Raw genomic sequence first — 14,118 nt, 5'->3', positions numbered from 1 at the left:
ACTGCAGGAAGTACATTCCCATCCCAAAATGCAGTTATTATTTCTACACTGTTCTAAAATAGATTGTTTTTAGGAGCCTGCCTGCACAAATGTGTGGTGGTTTTTGTGTTTTGGGTTTTTTCATGTGTTTTGTTTTAATTACTCTGGGATTCTGTCATGTAGATAAAATGAGGGCTCAGCATTTAATCTCAGAGCTGCACTTAATTTTATATTGTAAATCAATTGCTTTAAAAATATTCTAAGCTGAAATCTGTATTTTTGCTTTGACAAATATCTCCTCAAAATCAAGATGACTTGTTTTGTACTTACCTTCATTGTCCTTATAGTCACACTATGTTTCTTCCTTCAAAGGAGGCTCTGGTATCTCATTTTCTCATTAGCTATAGATAAGCTGCATACCATGTCCTTTTGAAACTGTCCCTTACTGATTCAGATGCTTTCTTTCTCAGTGCATGTCAGCTCTTTACTTTCATCATGAATAACCAGCTCATACATTTCCTCTACTATCAACAGTAGACAACAGCAACTGAAGTTACTTTTGGATTAACAATAGTTTAGAAATTAAGAGTTAGTGTATAAATATTCCAGGCTTGTTTGACCTAAATCTATCTTGGTGTCCGTAGTCATGGGCACAGAGGACAGAAAGGTAGAAATGGTGTCACACACACAAACTGGACACAGAAGGAAGAAGCAGCCTTACCTCAGTCTCTAAAATCTCAACCATGAAAATGAGCCACAACAGTGTTGGGAAAAATAAGAACACAGAACAAATGCTGGCAACCTCTAAAAATGAAAGCAAAACACTGAATTTGTCTGACTCCACCTGATGTATTCAGGATTGTATGTTAAAGAGACTGAGGCAGAGCTCACTTGGTTATTGAATGGTACTAGTTTTGCTGCAAAAGCCTTAAAAACTATCATGTTTTACAGCTGTGAAAAGTCAAACTCCAAATACAGGTTTTTACTATAAGGATTTTGGCAGAATTTAATTATATCATATTTGGATTGCCTGGTTATTCCTTATCTGTGTGATGATTTGATACCCTGGACCTTATTTGGGCCATTGCACCTACTCTTCCTGCAGAATCCAGGATGTTAGATTGCAGTGGGGAAGAGAAGTGACATCCAGGAGCTGGGAACCAGTTCACAACTGGGCCCAAGTGGTGCAATTTTACTCATAGGAGCTCATAGAATTGGCTGGGTTGGAAGGGACCTCAGAGATCATCGAGTCCAACCCTTGAACCACCGTTGCGGTTGCTAGACCATGGCACTGAGTGCCACATCCAGTCTCTTTTTAAATATCTCCAGGGATAGAGAATCCACTACTTCCCTGAGTAGCCCATTCCAATGCTTGATCACCCTCTCCGTAAAGAAATTCTTTCTAATATCTAACCCAAACTTCCCCTGGCACAACTTAAGACCATGCCCTCTTGTCTTGTTGAATGTCGTCTGGCAAAAGAGACCAACCCCCCCCCCTTGCTACACCCTCCTTTCAGGGAGTTGTAGAGAGTGATGAGGTCTCCCCTGAGCCTCCTCTTCTCCAGGCTGAACAGCCCCAGCTCCCTCAGCCTCTCCTCATAGGGTCTGTGCTCGAGTCCCTTCACCAGCCTGGTTGCCCTCCTTTGGACCCGCTCCAGGACCTCAATATCCTTCCTAATTCTTTAAGGTTGTAATTTTCAGCGCTTATTTTTTTTTTCTTTGCTTAAAAATAATAACTCATCGTTTGATATTTAACCTAGAAAAGAAGGAGGGGGAAAATTAAAAGTGCTCCTAATGGTTTGGAAAACACCGAAGGCAAAGCAATCCAGAGTCAGGGGTTTTGATTAATTGCTTTTAAACACAAGCTTCAGATCACTCATTTTGTTAGTGAGAAAAAAAGGACGCAATTACCTAAATGCAGGCCTTTCCCCGCTCTAGGGAGGAAGGAAACACCGTGTGTGTTTTCACTGCGGGTTACAGGCAGTCCGTCCACCGACATTTCCCCTGGGAGCTGAGCGGGGCAGCAGCAGGTTCAGGCGGTGCCCTCTAACGGTGTCTGCGGGTGTAACGGCTTTACCCGCCATTCCGGGCTGCACTGGGGCAAGGAAATCCCTCCCTCCAAGAGGTTGTTTCCCAGCCGAGTGGCTGCCCGGTGCCTTTTACTTTTGAGCGGGAGCAGGGCTGCCTTCCTCTATTTGTTTATTTGCTTGTTGGTGGTTTTTTCAGGTTATGCCAGTTTTGCTTGGAATAATCTTTTGGTTGTTTTTACTGTGTGCTCTTTGCACACTTTATATATAAGCACAAATACTGCATCACAAATGCCAGGTACAGTGTGGAAGGGAACTTTCAGCCTTTGAATAATCCAGGCCTGGAAAGCCTTTGCTCACTTTCAGTTCCTACTAATGTCTGAATGAGGAAATGTGCTTCTCAGCCCTTTACACTTTGGTGCTGTCACATAAAAGCAGAAGTAACTGAGAGAGCTCAGCACTACCTGATTTTTGGTTTCATGATGTGTCTGTAGCCTGAAGCTACAAGCTGACTGTGGCTGCAGTTCTTGCCAACCCTGACACAGCTTCATGGTATCACCCCACACCACAGAGTGAGGTGTCTGGGGGACTCTGTGTGGGAGGTGGCAGCTCTTGTGAGTGTGGGAGTTTTGTTTTCTAAAATTGCTCCCATGAGAGCTTAGCAAGCTGGAAACTCTTGAATTTGCGCCAGGAAGGATTTATTTTTTAAGTATGGATTTGAGATGAACAAATATTCCTTGCAGAGAGTGGCCTGGTGGACTACTGGAGTGAGTCATTCAGTAGACTGGAACACGTTTTGTACCCTGCATAATTCACCTAGACTTAATAAATGCTGGTGTCTGGAAACACAATGAAAAATGTATGTTAAAATCCTAAAAATGGAAGTGTGTGGTAACTGTAACCATTAGTAAAATTAAATATTCTGATATACTTAGAAGCTATGAGCAACAATACTACACGTTGAAAAGTTCGGGTTGCTTTTTTTCATTTCACATTGATGAGGACAGGAATAAAACTTTAGCTTTGAAGTACCTAGAGTTTGTTTATGTCTCAGATTTGCTTTATCTTTAAAATGTTTTACGGAAGCTCCTTGGTTAATGTCAATATTACCTGGACAGTTAACGGAAGGCATAAATATTTCTTTATTTCCCTGCATGCACACCTGTACTGCCCCAGCACTGAGATATGGTCAATGCACAACAGAAATGTACATTTATAGGTTTTCTTTGCTGGTAACAGGTTCCCTTTTGCTTCCTTTCTGTTCCTCTGGTAGCTTCTACAGCTTTTCTACTGCCTTCACACTGAACTGAGGCAATCCCATGCATGAATACAGGTTGGGAGGAGGAAGGATTGAGGACTTGAGAAGGACTTGAGGGTGACCATGGACCAGAAGCTTCACATGAGCTGTAAATATTTGCTTGCAGCCCAGAAAACCAACAGTGCCCTGGGCTGCATCACAAGCAGTACATTCAACCAGTTGAGGGAGGTGATTCTCCCCTTCTACTCTGCTCTTGTGAGATCCCTCCTGGAGTCCTGTGAGTTCTGGAGTCTGCTACAATAGAAGGACACAGCTCTCCTTGAGCTTGTCCTAAAGAGAGCCACCAAAATGATCAGGGGGCTGGAGCACCTCACCTGTGCAGAGAAGCTGAGGGAGTTGAGTTCTCTAGGCTGAACTCAGCCTAGAGAAGAGGAGGCTCTGAGGTGACCTTATAGTGGTTTTCCAATGTCTGAAGGGGGCCTACAAGAAAGCTGGGGAGAGGAAAGAAAACTTGAAGAGGGGAGACTTAGGCTAAATATTAGGAAAAAAATATTTCCTATGAGGGCAGTGTGAGGCTGGAACAGGTTGCCCTGGGAATTTTTGCATGCTCTCTCTCTGGAAATGTTCAAGGCCAGGTTGGATGGGGCCTTGAGCAACCTGATGTAGTGGAAGGTGTCCCTGCCCACAAAGGGGGGTTGGAACTCGATGATCTTTAAGGTCCCTTCCAACCCAAACCATTCTATGATTCTATGATTCTGAGACTATACAGGTGTAACCAAGGTGATTGGTTTAACACCTGAGAACAGGAGTAAAACATACAGAAAAGGCACTTTGCTCCTCTAAGTAAACAATTTTCTGGAAGACTAAACAGCCAGGAAAGGACAACCAAAATTCCATTTAACCCTTGATACTTTAAAAAAACTGAGTGTGGTACTTGTATAGAAAAATTGAACTTCATTAATCACTTTAATTTTCAGATATCCTAAAATTAATTTCACAGACACTCCCACAAATGTAAGTTTTGTTCTGGGGTGGTTCTGATTCCAAAACTTGCACAGCAAATCTACTTTTGTCTCTTGCTAATCTTCAGAATTGTTTCAGTATGGAAATGTGAGAACAGGGACTAAAGACCAGGTGTTTCCTTTCTCAGGTGACTGTCATAACCATCATACTAACAAGTGTTTATTTGTCTCCTACTGAGCAACTCCAGCTGCACATTTAGATTAGAGTTTACTTAAGAATAGTCTACAATACTTTATTTATTCTTCACCTCCCTAATAAAATAAAATTCGACTCCTCTGGAAAAGCAAAAAGATCCCCAAATATATTTGAGATTACAAAAAATCCTGAGGGAAGAGTCATCATGATGTTATCTAAAAGCAACTGTGTGGTTGAGAGACAGTTCTGATTTTTCTCATATTGCTTAAATGCATATTTTGTAATTATTGCTTACATTTGAGAATCAAACAGCAATGAAGTTTTGAGTCTTGTAACCTGCAGTCTCTTTTAGCATATTTTCAGTGATAATGTTTATATTTTAAATACTTTTCCATTTTGCTGTATATCTCATGAATATGATTTTTCTAGCAAATTATGAACTAATCTATGGGAGTTTACTTAATGCTCTCCAATTGGGAGATCAGTAGCTTTTTTGTGAAACTGGTAATAATCTCTTTCCTACCACATATCTATGATCATAAAGCTGTGATAAGACTCATAAGAGTCTTAACCTCTTGTGCTCACAGTGGTTTTTAGTTAGGATGGTCTGCTGCAAGAAATGACTGAACGTTAATGGAAAATGTTCAGTGTGACATAGAAAGTTTTCCACTAAATATTATTTGGATGTTAAAATACAGCTTATCCCAGAAATCCCCATTAATACCTGAATACCTCAAGGGATACAAGGTCCTGAAGATGTCTATACATTCAGATTATAGATTCACCAAATCTGCCATTTTACTCTTGTCTTTTTGCTCTTAAGTGTCTGATGTGTGTCGTTCAGATAGATGCATGTCTCGAGTTCATATCCTGACAGTTCATACATTTGTCTAACATTTCATACTGTTGTCTGTTATATGGCAACACATTTTGCAGCACTGTCAGCTATGAACTAACATGACTGTTTAGAAAGACTCTGTTTGCTTTCTGAGTCATATTTGACTAGTGAGCATCAAAATACAGGACTTTTTTTTTTTTCTTTGTGGAAGAGTTTGTTATGCTACCTGTACCATATTGCCACTCTTGTTCTAGTTCTTAAATTGAAGTGCATGGGTATCAGTAAATGCACAACTGGAAGAACTTATCTTTTGAGAAAGGTTCTGCTTTGAAATATGGTCCTTCCTTCATTCTGAAACAATCTAAATTTTTTGGCTGCAAGGATGTGCATTTGAGTTGCTTTATTTTTCAAAATTTGTAGGAAATGGGAAAGACTTGAGGGCAATACTGTGGGTTTTTTTGACACATCACTGTCAGTTATTTTTTTATAAGGTGGTTAATGTCTGTGGGTATGCTGTGTTGTTAATTTTAAAGCTTTATTTTCATGTAGTTGTCCCAGATCATCTGAAAAGGGTATTATATGCATTAATTTTAAGTCAGAAAAGACCCCTCCTCTTTGTAGCTTTTAAGTATATTTATTCAGGTTTACTTAGAAATCAAGTACTCAATACATTTAACATTCCATTAAATACATTCATTTTATGTAAATATAATTATAGAATTTGAGGTAAATATGGCAATTTAAAAAATTTGAATTAGTTTCTAGAAGTACTGTTTTCACAACCATGAAGACTTAGATCTGTCATTTACTCTGAAGTCATGCATACCATCACCCCATATTGTGATGGGTCTAGTCTTGAGAAGGTCTAGTCTTGAGAAGGCACTTTAATATCTGTATTAAAGTACTTTCCATATCTGTTCTGCCCTCAACATCTCTATTAAAGATTCCAGTAAATATAGTGATGTTGTTGTGGTTCGTTAATGGCGGCTTTTATTTCCTTTTCAAAGCAGAAACAAAATGAAGCAAAGAAAGCAGGACAAATCTAAAATTAGATTTGCTAAATATAATGTAATAGGAATAAAAATTATTTACAAGTTATTTGTGGTGTATAAAGTTTCTAACTGCCTTCTTCCAGCAAGCAATGACTAATAATCTGGAACACATAAAATGATTTTTTATCCTCTCTTGAGTTAAGCCATTTATATTCTGACCTTAAATTTTGGTATGCTGTTATGTTTAGGTACAAAGACTGGTAACATTTTCCACATAATAATCTGTATGGAAAATGTCAGTCCACACTTGATTTACTGGATTTAGTTCTTCACAGTACTTTGTCTGTCAATGAAGATCCCATAGGAATGTTTTTAGAAGATGGAAATTTGGCAGATTATTTAGCTGTGGGTAACAATTTCCTCAGTTTGAACAATGTGTACAGTTTTGAAAGTGTTTGCATGTGATAGGGGTGCTACTGAGAAATTGTGATGACACCTGAGATATGGTATCTGTTGTATAGACTGATTATAGACTGTATAGACTGTATAGACTGATTGAAGACTTCCTAAATTGACTGTATAACAAGGCTTTCCTTCCCTACTCTGCTTTTGGGCCTAAGAGGTCTATTGGGATCCTCTGCAAGATCTCCACACCTTCACTCTTAGTTTAGGAAGACCTTATATAGTAAGCTATGATTCCTGTTGTAGCTAATTTCAGGAGAAATTGTTAAGAAAATAATGTGGCTCCTTTGCAGGGTCAAAAAGGGGAAATGATGGAACAGAGGAGACTGGTTTTGTTTTTTAGTTATATCATCATTTAATCTGGAAATTCTTAAAACTTTTTAACATCTAAAAGCTTCATATCAGTAAATCCTAGCACTACTGCTAGATAAAAATCTCTCTGTATTCTGTTACTAGAAGAACAATTTATGTTGCAAAAAGGCTCTTAAATCCTCTGTCAGGGGTTATCACAATTTCTTCCTGACATTGTTGCATTAAGAAAACAGCATTTCCTGACACCAAGACAGATTTGACATATGGTTACATCCAGGAAGAATATTTAGAGGTAAAATACCAGTGTTTTTAATACTAGCTAGTCCTGTCTGTTATGAGGACTAAATAATAATTTGTCATCTCCATTAGTATTTTTAATATAATGAAGCGAGATATTCCAGATTTTAGAAACACTTAGCTTCATTTACATTTGGATCCAGCTGTAACTGAAATCCTAAGCAGAGCTTCAATTTTTTGGCCTTTGTGTTATATATTATGTGCACTGCAAACATGAGGATGAACAGCAACCTGTTGTGAACATGCTCCAGTGCAGGAAGGAAGGGAGCATGGCAGAATATATATATATATTTTTTTTTTTCCCCTAACAAAGAAATAAACTGCTACTTTGTAGAAGACTTATTCGAATCCTATCATTTTAGTACAGTTAAACAACCTAATATTTAATGTTAGTCCTAGGCATAGTAATGATCTGTAAATCACACCACACATTGTTATGCTGAGGTGGTAGGATTTTAAAAAAAATGCTAATACATCTAATTCCACAGTAAAAGTACAGTAATTTCAAATGGAGTTGTGGAATATTGAAGGTGATTGCAATGGCATGAGGCATATAATCAGATTCTTTGCTGCTGCATAGATGTGTTTTATTACCTGTATAATAAAGAAAATGCCCCAACACTCTCATGTGAATTATGTGAGTGTTCTTAAATGCTGAAGTTATTAATAACTTTTTATATAAACCTGATAGATTAGATGGGAGACTGTCAAGCCTGATTACAAACTGATATCACTTTAATTGAATCAGAATATTTATATTTGTTCTCTGAAGAAGGATGTCATAGCTGTATGATGATGCTGAAGGAAGATTTGTCTTAAGGTAATCCTAACTGAGGCTGCGTACTGTCTGCTAATTTTAAGGTAGAAGAAAGACTTGTTATAAAAGTATTGTGACTGCTGATATTTTATTTTTCATTTTAAATAAAATTTTTGTGTATCAGTTGCAATGTACTGAGACAGGAGGAAAATTCAAGTAACTTTGTTTATACTAAGTTGTCCTGCTAGCAACACAGATTCTTGGTAATTTTCTTTTCACTCTTTTTTCTTTAAGGCCTGATTCGGTTACAAGAACTCATCAAGGCTCCATCAAGATACAACCTGAGACTAAAAATCCGTCAGTTACCAGCTGACACAAAAGATGCAAAGCCATTGCTAAAGGAGATGAAAAGAGGCAAAGAATTCCACGTCATCTTTGACTGCAGCCATGAAATGGCAGCAGGCATCTTGAAACAGGTAATCCTCATTTTGCTTCACATGGCCTAGTCTTCTTCATCCCTAATAAGTAGTATGCAGGTTTAATGGCATTTAACAAGCAGGGGAATTTATGATAGTTTTACTGCGGTATAACTAGAGCTCAACCAAAGATTTCAGAGGCAGTTTTATTTGTGACTCTAATGGTAGCTACCTTCATTACGGGTTTTTTGTTTGTTATTTTTTTTTTTTAAGAAAACAGATTAATTGGTTCATGTACAGGGGAAAAGGTTTATCAGCCTTTCAGCTATGAAGAACTGGTATTTCAGAAAATTGATGCTTTAACCTGGATTTTAAATGCTTGTTTAGTATTATTTTATTTAACAAAGGTGTTTTTTTGTTTTGTTTTTAAATTAAAGCCTCTAACTTGTTTGCTTATAATCAGATAGTGACATCTGAATAGTATGTTACCAACAGAAAAATTAAATGTGTTCCCCCTCCAGGACAGAAGATGGGTATCTCTTAGAGCTGTATTCTCCTTGCACTCCATGCAGGACTGCAAAACCCTTTAAGACATTTTTGTAGGTGCAATATGGAGGATAGGAAAATACCTATAACAAAACAGTATTCAACAGTTCTAATGCACAGCTTTTAGTGACTTTAATTAATATTTTTATTATGCTTGCTAGCGGACTGGTTTAAGTTGAAAACAAATGTATTTACAAGTTCAAAATATGTCTCTCATTAAAGGTACTTAGGAGTAGCGTTACACATACAATTAAATTTGCCATTAAACATACATGTGCACTATAACTTCTTTGCTTTATTGTTCATTGATTAGTAGGCTTTTATTAATTCCTAGTAATTTTAAATCTCAGCTGGTGGTTTTTGGTCTTTGCTAAGCATAAGTCAACCAAGTAATCTAATATTTTAGACCAAGTCATTAAACGTAGATTAAATTATTTTAACATCCCAAAAATGCAGATGTAAAATGTGTCGATGACAACACAGTGCTGCAGTACTAACAGTTACTCCATCAAGTTGCATTCTTTATACTGTACTTAGTAATTTTCAAGTGAAAATTTTCAGGTGAAATTTTCATTGTGCAAAATATGTAACTGGAAGGAAATAGTAACAAAATTAAAAGCATTACATCTTTAATCATGTTCCAGGACCCAAGAGTGAGCATTTAACCTATTCAAATCAAATTTTACTGCTATATCAAAATGCTCTGCTCAGCCTAAAGATTACAGAAGATACAGGAACCATTCCTTTATGACTGTTTAGTTCTTTATCCACTTTCTGTAGACATTTAGCTTTCGTTTTAGCTCCAATACTGCAATGTTTTAAGTGTCTAAAATTGCCAGTTTTGCAGCTGAATACGAGCTCCTACTTTCAAAAATGACACAAAGGATGGTAAAACTGTATGTATTATTTAGTGATACAATTCCAAATATAGTGTTCAGAAGTATTTGCTGAAAAATAAAAAATCTTTGTATATTCATTTGTGAACTATTAACCATTTTTTTCTGGTTATGGAGGGATAAACCTGGGGAGATGGGGCCAATGTTTTTTTCTTGGTGGAAGAGAAAACAAGAAAAAGAAGTACCTTGTGATGCCATTGAAATGGCAACTACTGTTTTCTGGCCAAAAATACATCATGGAAAGGAAAAAAAATCCCGTTGTGCAGACAAGCATAATTAAATTAAGGCATATCTCAATGGTAACTACATCACCAGGCAATCAGGAAAAGCAGACATGATTTAAAAGGTTAGGGAAACACTGGAATAATGAGAGCAAGGGAACAAAAATATTTTGAAGAGGAAAAAGGAATAAGGTCTTTTGAGAAGTGAGGAAAGTGAAAGAATAAAGACCTGGAGAAGACACAAGATCAGCATGTATAAGAATCAGGAACACACATAGGATATTCTTGTGTAGAGATCCTGTGGAGTATGAAAGACCTGCTTATAAGCAAGTAAGATATAGATGACTGAAAATGTGTTCATATACAGACAGATAGACATAATGCACAGGGATAAGCATCCTCTGCTGCAGTTTTTGTCAGTCTAAATTATTTTGTCTAAAATATTATAAAATCTGATTTACAAATGATATTTTGATTTCATTTAGCTTTTAACTTTTGTTTGGATAAGGACATATAGACAAGTAATTTCATAATTTTTCAGACAATGTCACAAGTAAAAAGGCTTCCACAACCTTCAGACCTGTAATTATTTTTATACAAATTCTGGTATTATGACAGTTGTATAATAGTTGCCTTCAGTGTGTTGGAGGAGGTGTAACTGGTAGCAACTAGGCAAAGAATTCTGTTGATATTTCCTGAAAGAAGAAAATATTGCTCACTTGTATAGTTTTTTTACGATGCTTAAACTAGGTAAAAAAATATACTCTCAGATAGATAGTAACCTGATCCCATAAATTGCAGTAGAGTAGGGCAACTTTTCTGCAGTGCATGAAGATACAAGTTTTTCATGTGAAAATGCTCAGAATGAGAAGTGATGAGGCATACCTAGTTTATTGCTTTAAAATTATATCTACACATATTTATTCTTATGCTGTTAAGAGAAAATCGTGAACGTTTGAAAACACACAGTTGATCAAAAACTATTTGGTATTGCATAATAAGATGGATGAGAGTACTTAAAAGATATGTGGGTATATAAACTAATAAATTAATACTGTGAATACTTGGTTGTGGGTTTGTTTTTCTGTTTTTAATGAAGTACTATGTTGCTGTTCAAAATTTGGCTTGAGTATTTTCTTCCATGACTGGAAAACTGTACACACATATAACATAAGCTTGGATTTTTCTTTAAAATCATAGTATTTCTCATTAAAATATTTCCCGTTAGGTTATTCTTTTTAAGGGAAGGGTTCAATAATGAATCAAAATATTGACTCAGATTTCATGTGGCAACTTAATACATCCATTAGCATGTGAAACTATAAGCCTCTTTCACATTTACAGCACTGAACAGTATAATAATATTCTTTCTATCAGAAGATCTGGTTCATAAATTCCTTTAATAGTCAGTAATCTGCTCTAACTGCTAGGAAATGATTTGCTTGACCTAATTTTAGTATAATTCTAACCCTATAGGCTGATCCCAATAGTATTCTTTAGCAGCTTTTCATTTGCCATGTGTGATAAAATGCATTGTGTGATCTCAGAAAGATTAATTTTTTTTTTAAATTTTTTTTAAGGCTTTAGCTATGGGAATGATGACAGAATACTATCACTATATCTTTACCACACTGGTAAGTGGCTTATAAAAACATACTGATGACATCTAATAAAGATGTTACTTTCCTAATTATATTACTTAACAAAAGAGAAAAAGGTCTCTCCAGAATGGGGTGTGAGTACAAGATGAACACGATAAACAACTCTTTTCAGAGTTTTTTAACTTTCAGTGAAAAAAGAAGAAAATGATTTAATTGTTGCTCAACAATATGCCCTGGAAAACAATAGATCAAAAAAAGCAAGTGACTCTGCAACATTTTCAAGCAGGGTTAAGTATATAATTCATAATGATTGTTTATATTATGAATTTTGTCCTTTTTCTCTTTTAGTATTTGTGTTTAAAGATAAACTTATTCATATATTCCATATTTTTATCCAACATTTTACAAGGTAATTCTTCACTGTCATTTGATTCCTGAATAATTTTGTGGGAATATTAGCAGCATTTTATTTAACAGTGCACATGATCTTTTTAGGCATATAAATTTATGCAATATTCTTTGGTGTCCATTGTAAAAGTAATTAAAAGGAATATACTCAGTCTTAGAACTACTAGGTTTAACATATGCAATACATGAACATTCAAGATGTTAATGCTCTTGGAAAACGTAACAAATATATATGTGAAACCTTTTTTGTTGCTCATCAGAGTCTAAGGAACACTGTATAAGTTGGTAAGCTAGTACTACAGAAACTGCAATTGTTTCTGTATGAAATGCAAATGCATTTCTCCATTTTCCATGGTGCTGAAATTTGCCTGTTTAGATTGCAGTTCATTAAGATTCTTAAAATACAAATGATTTCAAGGATGAGGCAGTTTTTCCTTGGTAAAACCATGCTTGAAATGATCTATGTTTAAGGTCACTTGCATGCTTACGTCCTTCCAGAAATTAATCCTCTGTGGTAGGATAGAAAGCTCACCTGAAAAATCACAAAAAAAGAAGTTCATGGAAAGTATTTGCATGGAAATAGCTTGTTGAATAGACAGTAAATTAATCTGTGGATTTCATTAGAAATGTAAAGGCAAAATACCCCCTCAAGTTTTTGTTTTATTTTAGAAGAATAAGTTGTTCTGTCACTTACAGATTGAAGATCACATGCAATAGAATTTCCCCCAATTATTGTATCAAAGTGGATTCAAAGTTTCAAGGGATTTTTTATTTTGTAAATTTAGATTTTGCTATTGGTGAAAATTGCTTCTTTGAGTGGTAAGTTGTACAGTAGTGTTTAATTTCTATCCTTATATCTATTTTTAAAAATCAAGATTTTTTTTTGTCATTATTATTTTCTTATTAGAACATTAAATTTTTTAGGAGAGACAAGTATTACAGTGACTTGGGACTATCAAAGGATAATTTGGTGTGCACAAATGCATGATTGTTACAGTTGGAAGTAACTTTTAATTTTAGATCCACGAGAACAAAGTCCAACTACCAGGGGTCAGGTGCAAGCATAAAGTTTTATTTACCAAATTACAGGTGATATAATCTGATGAAGCTATTGCAAAATATGTTGTGAGGCAAAAGATAGAGTTTAAAGAATGAGCAAAATAGAGAAAAAGAGTGAGAGAGAGAAACCACCACCCATGGATCCAGTGGGCTCCATCGATCTTTCTTTGAGATGGCAGTCAGAGCTCCTGTGTGGAGTTGTGGGTCAGTAGACCACTTCTAGGACAAGCACGTTGGAATTTTTATCCCGATTTTCCAGGCTGACTCCCAGGATGGGGGGGATCGGTGCCCCACTGCTGACCAGGCTGAGTCAGGCCCCAGGAATTTTGCTTCCCCGGGGGCGGGCAGGGGGAGTCCGGTTGCCGCACTGAGAAGGCCATTTTAGGGTGGCCTACCTGGGGGGAAACTCCACCCGATTTTGAGGCTGAGTCAGGTTCCAAGAATTTCACCTTTCAGATGGTCACTGGGACATTGAGGTACTGGTGAGGGTGCAGAGAAGGGCAGCTGGGCTGATTAGGGGTCTGGAGAACAGATCTTATGAGGAGAAGCTGAAGGAGCTGAAGCTGTTGAGGGTGGAGAAGAGGAGGTTGAGGGGAGACCTTTTGCTCTCTACAACTACCTTAAAGGAGGTTGTAGTGAGGCAGGTGTTGGCCTCTTCTCCCTGGTAACTATTGACAGGACAAGGGGAAATTGGTTCAAGTTGCACCAGGAGAGGTTCAGATTAGATATTAGGAAAAAATTTTTTACCAAGTGGGGAAGCATTGGAACAGGTTGTCCAGAGAGGTGGTGGAGTCACTGTTTTTGAGGTAATTCAGAAAGTGTGTAGATGCGGCACTTCAGGAGATGATTTAGTGGTTAAGGTGGTGTAGGATTTACAGTTGTACTTGGTGA

At 36.8% G+C, this 14,118-nt stretch overlaps 1 protein-coding gene across 1 annotated transcript in view; it reads left to right on the top strand.

The window, feature by feature from the left end:
• GRIK2 (glutamate ionotropic receptor kainate type subunit 2) overlaps window positions 1-14,118 on the top strand; it is a 355,719-nt gene that overhangs the window by 130,008 nt on the left and 211,593 nt on the right. Inside the window, exons 4-5 of the mRNA XM_030447048.1 lie at window positions 8,375-8,556; window positions 11,740-11,793. Coding sequence (XP_030302908.1) covers window positions 8,375-8,556; window positions 11,740-11,793 — 236 coding nt within the window. The remainder of the gene's footprint in view (window positions 1-8,374; window positions 8,557-11,739; window positions 11,794-14,118) is intronic.

Source organism: Calypte anna, chromosome 3 (genome assembly GCF_003957555.1).
Source record: "Calypte anna isolate BGI_N300 chromosome 3, bCalAnn1_v1.p, whole genome shotgun sequence".
In the NCBI taxonomy this organism is placed as follows: Eukaryota; Metazoa; Chordata; class Aves; order Apodiformes; family Trochilidae; genus Calypte; species Calypte anna.
Note: the sequence above shows the minus strand (reverse complement) of the source record. Positions and strands in the feature narration are given on the sequence as shown.